The 7336-nt window shown below is 45.3% G+C and overlaps 1 protein-coding gene across 1 annotated transcript; it reads left to right on the forward strand.

Moving 5' to 3' along the window:
* The first annotated feature begins 1371 nt into the window (after positions 1-1371).
* LOC138427267 (upstream-binding factor 1-like protein 1) lies at positions 1372-2616 on the forward strand. The gene has a single exon (XM_069566616.1). The coding sequence runs from the start codon at positions 1372-1374 to the stop codon at positions 2614-2616; it is 1245 nt and encodes a 414-aa protein (XP_069422717.1).
* The last annotated feature ends 4720 nt before the right edge of the window (positions 2617-7336 follow it).

Raw genomic sequence — 7336 nt, forward strand, 5'->3', positions numbered from 1 at the left:
GTGTTTTAGAGAATATTGTATTCACAGTAACATTGAGCAGAAAGCACAGAATTCCTGTCTACATCCTACCTCCCAGAATAAGCGCATGTTTTCCCCCCGTTGTCACATTATGTCTCAGAGTGGTGTGTTTATTATGATTTAGGAACCTCCACTGACACTTCATTATCACCTGAAGTCTACGGTTTCACATTAGTGTTCACTCTTGGTGTTGTGCATTCTGTTAGTTTTCACTGATACACAGTAACAAGGTCCACCTTTATAATATCTAGAAGTGTTAGACTGCTGAAAGTCACTTGTGATCACCTATTCATCAGTCCCATCACCCTAACTGCTGGGAAGCAAAGTTTATTTCACTGTCCTTATATTTCTCTTTTCTTTTTTTCCCATATATTTCTCTTTTCCTGGAAGGTATTATAGTTGGAGTCATGAACTATGTATGCTTTTCAGCTTAGCTTCATTCACTTAGAGATATGAATAAAAGAATACTCCTTGTCTCTTGATGGCTTGATTGCTCTTTTTTTTTTTTTTTTTTTAGAACTGAGTAATATTTCTTGGCCTTGATGTACTAGAGTTTCTTTATCCATTCATCTTGGTCATTTTCAAGTTTTCTAATTGTGAGCAAAGTGGCTATAAACATCCCATTGCAGGTAATTTTTTAAAAATTATTTTATGGATATAGGTTTTCAAATGATTTGGGCAAATACAAAGGAGCATGAGTCCTGACTTACATTGTAGGAGGATATTTAGTTTTGTAAGAAATTGCCTTATTCTCTTTCAGAAGGTATGTACTGTTTTTCATCACCTTAGGAAATGAAACAAATTTCCTGATATTCCACCCTCTCAGTACTTGGTCCTTCTTTGGGATTTTGACCATTCTTGTCCATGTGCTGTGGTATCTCATTGCTATTTTAAAGCCCTCTTGCTTGTCAGGCATTTTAATTTTTAACTTTCCTTTCTTTTCTCTCATCCTTTGTCCCTTGAGTGAGTCCCCAGGTTTTTGGTCATTTCTGTGTAAGACCTACTGTGGTGAGACTGGAAGGCAAGGTGGGGTCAGGCCTGAGGATTTTTAATTGTGAAAAGAAGCTTCAGAATGCTCAACAGGACTCTCAACTCAGAGGATGGGTGGGTTTTCATTTATATTCTTGAGAGTAAATGAAATGACAGAAGGGACGTATCCCAAGGGGGCTGTGCTTCTCTCCTGTGTCACACAGGAGATTAACTTTCCTTTTCTTTCTCCACAGAAACGGAGGATCACACACAGTGCAGGACTTCAGAAATAACTCACCTGCTGAATCTTGAGAGTGAAGAAGCTGAAGATTCTGCTGAGGTGTCTGAACTGCGGGGATCACATAAGTGTCCCAAAGACCTAGAATGGCAATGCCTAAACGCCAAGATGACTGGTCCAAGGAAGACATTGTGCAGTTACTGGAAAGTATGGAGAAAAGCATTCCATCCAGTGACGGGCACATGTTCAAAACAGCCCAGTCAGTGATGGACTGGGAAAAAGTAGCTTTTAAAGATTTTTCTGGGGAAATGTGCAAACTCAAATGGTTAGAGGTTTCCCATAAGGTGAGAAAGTTTCGCACGCTGAAAGAATTAGTCTTGGAAGCTAAGGAAAATGTTAGCAATCCTTCCAAAGAACACAAGAAAACACAACAAAACACCAGAAAACACAAGAAACATGCTTCTCTGTTCAAGAAGTCCCTGACAGCATACCGCCACATTTCCCAAGTGATGCGACCCCAGTACATCCAAAAACACCCCAAGATAAGCAACCAGCAGCTGACCAGGGTTCTGTCTGAGGAACACAGGAAGGAGCCTGAGCAGCTGAGGGTGAAACACAGTCAGGATCTTGAGAAAGAGAAAAAGGATTTTAGGGAGAAAGTGGCTCTGTTCAGAGCACAGCACCCTGATCTAGTCCCAAACCCGGAGAAATCTGGTGTCCCCCAAAGAAGTGAAATGAAAGTGCCAGAGCAGTTTCAGGAGAATGTTCAAAAGGTGAAGTCTTCCAGAGAAAACAATTTACCCATAAAGTGGAAATTCCACAGAGAGCCCAAGAAGCCCCCGATGAATGCCTATCACAAGTTTCACCAGGATCTCTGGTCGAGCAGGGAGCTGAAAGTGGTGCCCCCGAGGGAGCGCATGGTGGAGATCAGTAGACGCTGGCAGCGGGTCCCCCAGGACCAGAAGGAGCTTTATAAGAAGCAGGCGGAGGAACTGCAGACACAGTACAAGGTGGACCTTGATCTCTGGCTCAGGACTCTGTCTCCTGAAGAATATGCTGCTTACAGAGAGGCGACCTGTGCTAAGCGTAAGAACATGAGCATGACGGGGGGCCCGAACCCCAAGATTAGAAGGATGAGTCTGCAGTCCGCATCATCAGGGAATCTGCAAGGAAGGCTTAGAGAGGACGCAGTGCTTCAGATTGCAGAGTTAGTATCATCAGACACGACTGGAGAACATTCTCCTGCCTCATGGAAATCAGAGGAAAATGTGGAAGAGCCGGAGGGCAGCCACTCCTCAGCCCCCAGCAGTGAGGATGAAGATGGCGATTCTGAGCCGGAGGACCATGGCTCCAGCTCTTCGTCCCTAGGAGACTCCTCTGACTCGGATTAAAACTGAGTTTAGTTCACAACCTGAAGGGACAGAACTTTCCGCAAAAGTCCATCGGCTCGTCTCTCTATGCCTTTTCATTGCCTTGCTTCTTTCCCTCCCTCTTCATACAAAGTGGGACCTCTTGGAAAGAAGGCATCTTGTGCTGTAATTTGTGGCCTCTCCATCTACCCCACCTTCACCCTGAGAGAAAGTCAATGCAATGACTCCTCATGGAATAAACCCTGAGCTGACTGGGCTGCGGGGCACCCTGGACTAGACTGAGCTCCCTGAACTGGAAAGGCTTGCTCTCCTCACCCTCTGCCTGCCAGACATGTGAGGGGCTCCAGGGGTCTGTGAGCCCCTTCTCTGTGACATTTCCCTCAGGACTCGGGCAGTGAGCTGGGGAGGGGAGATCTGATTGACTGGAAGTAGGAGACTTGCCTTAAAGAAAGCTGTCAGACCCTGATGTCTCTGGCCCTTCTCTCTCAGGCGAGGAGCTGGCCCTTCCTTACCTTGGAAGTGGGGCCAGCATGTGGGCAGCGGCATTTCCATGTGTGTGTGCATCCCGTTATCTGTCCATGAGATTCTGTCACTGATCAAAACCTTGAAATTGAAAATGTGTAACCGCTCCACCTGAATTAGCTTTTCCTTGAACCGAGCCTCCTCTGAGCCAGGGGCCCTGAGTTTTCAGGCCATGTCTCAATTTCTGCAGGTTTCTGCCCCAGCCCCTTCCTCCAGGTTGTAAGTGAATCATGTTTTTACCCAGACTCAAATTGTATATATTAGGACTTGTATAGTCTGTGTGTCAGTATTTTAGTTCACAGTTACTAAACTGCTTGGGAATTCATCTACCACTATGTTACATTTTTATTAGTTTGGTTTATTGATGTATCTGAAAGTATAAACTTTTTTTCTAAACTTTGCTGGCTATTTTCATTTTTTATTCTCATGGACAATTAGTATCACACAAGTATATGAAAGTGTTGAATTTGGAGACTTCCTCTTCATCCATGATATCTTAGTGCAATATTTTATTCCTCATAAAAATACACTGGTGGAACTTACTGTAGAGCACATGGAAGTCTGCTCAATTTTGTGTGGCAGCCTGGATGGGAGGGAAGTGTGGGGAAGGATGGACACAGGTATATTCATGGCCAAGCCCCTTTACACCTTACCTGAAATTACCAGAGTATTATTACTTCTCTCCTCTCTCTCTGGTTTTTTTTTTTTTTTTAACAGATTTATTTACTTATTTTTCACTGAGCTCCATCTTCTTGCAGTGCAGGGCATGTTACCAGTTAGAGGGAGCTGGGGCAAATCAGTGCTCGGTTTCTCCCTGGGGTGGTTTCCCTGGGTTTGGAGCAGGGCCCTAGAGCAGTGGCTCTGGAGTTGTGACACGTGAGCTTCAGTGCCCCAGGGCTTGTGAGATCTTCTGGGACCAGAAATCAAATCCCTGTCCCTTGCATGGGAAGGCAGATTCTTAACCACTAGACCAGCAGGGAAGACCTACCACAGAATTATAACAGGCTATATTACAATACAAATAAAAACTGTTTAAAGAAACAGGCAGGAAAACACAAATACTAGATGAATATAGGCTAAAATTTTGGATTTTCTAATAGAAGAAGACATTGGTTAAAATACTAAAATATGTATTTATCTGTAGCTTCACCTATACAAGAACTGGGAATAAACCTCCAGTCTTATAAGATCTAATTTAAGATTAGATTGAGTGCTTCCAAAATGACTTGCTCACAGTTCATTCACACCCACAAAATGTTAAGCGGATTCCTTTCCTCTAGGAAAATCTGAACATATCTTTTGGTTGAAAAGACTCAGGGAGGAAAGCAGGAAGCACTGCTCACGGCCTGCCAGACAGCTGCTCCCTTTTATTCTACAAATGGGAATGAAGCCAGGAGTCTAGCAGCTCAACCCCAGACATAATGCTGCCTCTTTGGCTGCGGGACTGGCTGCTCCACGTCATTAGCCCCTCCTTCCCAGAACGTGCCCGGCCTGCACTTCTGACCCCTGCACTGTGGAAGGACAGGAGGAAGGCAGGGCTCAGGGGCTCAGCTCTCAGGATTCCCAGGCTGCCATCTCCTCCAGGAGATCTCCCATCCCAGGGGCCAAACCCACATCTCCCGCATTCCAGGCAGATTCTTCACCCTCTGAGCCACCGAGGAAGCCCAGGCTTGGCTCTTAAATAGCCCCATGAAATAAAATGCCTCTCCTTTCAGGTGGTGACTCATGTTTTAGTCGGCAGTTTCCATCCAATCCCTGGAACCCAGGTGAGTGGGGACAAGACACTGTGTGTGGGTTGGGAAAAGGTCTTGGAAGAGCACGGCAAGTGACAATAAAATGAATAAACTAAAACATGGAAAATATGCTTTATTCAGTGATTTTACAGAAGATCATAGCAGAAAGGTACCTTCTCAGGTGGCGCTGAGGAACTGTTCAAAAGTTATAAGGGGAGCCAGAGTACATAAGGTCACAGGCTGAATAAACATTCAGAAAGCATCAGAAGATTACTGGGGATGATGGACATGACACATTTTAAATTAATGATTTTAATGCTTTAAAACAATTGTAATATATTTATTTTTATAATCTTCTTTGTTTGCTCATTTTTGGCTGGGCTGGGTCTTCCTTGCTGAGCGCAGCCTTTGCTGGTTGTGGCGAGCAGGGTACTCTCGAGTGGAAATGCGTTGACTTCTCCCTTTGGAGGCATCTCTCATCGCAGAGAGTGGGACCGGGGTGTGGGCACCAGTGGTCATGGCCCCCAGGCTCTAGCTGGGTGCTCAGTAGTCGTGGTGCTTGGGCTTAGTTGCTCCACAGTCTGTGGGGTCTTCCTGGACAGGGATCCAGCCTGTATCCCTGGTGCTGACCAGTGGATTCTTAACCACAGGACTGCCAGGGAAGTTCCTTTTCATGCTTTTCTCTGTGAAAAGTGGTAAGAATCTGGGCTTATTGAAGTCATGGTTATAATATGCATCTTAACTCCCTCAGGACACCATCCTGTTTTCCTCTCCTTGAACTCAGGGCAAACTGTTTGGGGAGACTGCAGTGGATAACAGCCTTTTTCTGGAACATCCTTTGTTTACTGAAATGACAAGTAAAATATTTATCCCCAAGCAAAAGCCTAGAAGACTGGAAGTAGAACTGAGTTGCTGTTCAGTTGCTCTGTCGAGTCCGTCTCTTTGTGACCGCAAGGAATGCAGTACGCCAGGCTTCCCTGTCCTTCACCATCTCCCACAGTTTGCTCAAATTCATGTCCATTGAGTTGGTGATGCCATCCAACCATCTCATCCTTTGTCAACCCCTTCTCCTCCTGCCCTCAATCTTTCCCAGGATCAGGGTTTATTTTTTCTTTTTTTTGCATAATGGTATATATTTAATGGTATTTATGATTAGTTATTATAATTTTAATTAATTTATTTATTTTAATTGGGGGCTAACTACAATGTTGTAGTTGTGTTTGCCATACATTGACATGAATCAACCATGGGTGTATAGGCATCACGGTCTTTTACAATGAGTCGGCTCTTCCAATCAGGTATCCAAAGTACTGGAGTTTCAGCTTCAGCATCAGTGCTTGCGATGAATATTCAGGGTTGATTTCCTTTGTGATGGACGGGTTTGATCTCCTTGTAGTTCAAGGGACTCTCAAGAGTCTTCTCAAGCACCACAGTTTGAAAGCATCAGTTCTTCAGTGTTCAGCCTTCTTTATGATCCAACTTTCACATCCATACATGACTACTAGAAAAACCACTGCTTTGATTAGAGAAAAGCCTGCACACACCTGTGCTGTAAGAAGCTGACGTCTCTGCAATGGCCCTGGACAGTATCACGAAGGTCCTGAATATGGTGCAGCTGGACTGTATCCGGGAGGTGCAGGTCACCTGGATCTGGCATCTGTCCATCCTGGCCATGTTTGCTCCTCTCCTCAGTCAGATGAGCAATGTGCAGAGACCCCATCTCTCCCACATTCACGGTCTGCCTGTGAGGAGCAGCAGCAGGAAGTTGTCCAATTTCCCCCTCCAATTTCACCATCTCCAGTCCCTCTGTCTGGACTATCCCTCCTTGTCTGAACCTGCCTGGACCAGACGCTCAGGTGAGGGTGGACCGCTGCCTGGGAAACAGTCAGCACAGCACTGGCATGTCAAGCACACCGGGTCCTTTGCGGCTCTATCCTGAGCTGTGGTATCACCTCACCTTGGAAATCAAGGGGGAGGAGCAGAGACAACACACTGGAAATCTCTGGATGGGGCGGTTTGGATCCAGTGAGGGCAGGCATGGGTTCTTCCTTAGGAAGGGAAAGCTATGTCAGATGACTAAGAAAACAGGTAAGTGAAGAGTGCATTAAAGAACGGAAATCACCTCAGACCTGAGCAATTTGAAAGAAAAGGTCTGAGAAATTCCCTGGTGGACCAGTGGTTAGGACTCTTCTCTTTCGGGGCTGAAAGTCCCGGTTTGATCCCTGGTGGGGAAAGTAATTTTCACAACCTCTGTGGTGTGGCCAGAAAAGAAAAATGAAAACAGAAAGTTCAGGAGAGAGACAGAGAGAAAAGCTCTGTGCTTACCAGATTCCTGAACACAATGAACTTGTCTCAAATCACCAGTCCCTAAAAGAGAGCCTGTTGCTCCCAATAAGTTAGTTAATAATTGAGAAATGCATAATTCTGAGAGGACTGTAGGGGAGCAGGAGCCAGAGATCATACAATGCTGCAGGGGGTTTGCAGGA

This window comes from Ovis canadensis, chromosome 21 (genome assembly GCF_042477335.2).
Source record: "Ovis canadensis isolate MfBH-ARS-UI-01 breed Bighorn chromosome 21, ARS-UI_OviCan_v2, whole genome shotgun sequence".
Classification (NCBI taxonomy): Eukaryota; Metazoa; Chordata; class Mammalia; order Artiodactyla; family Bovidae; genus Ovis; species Ovis canadensis.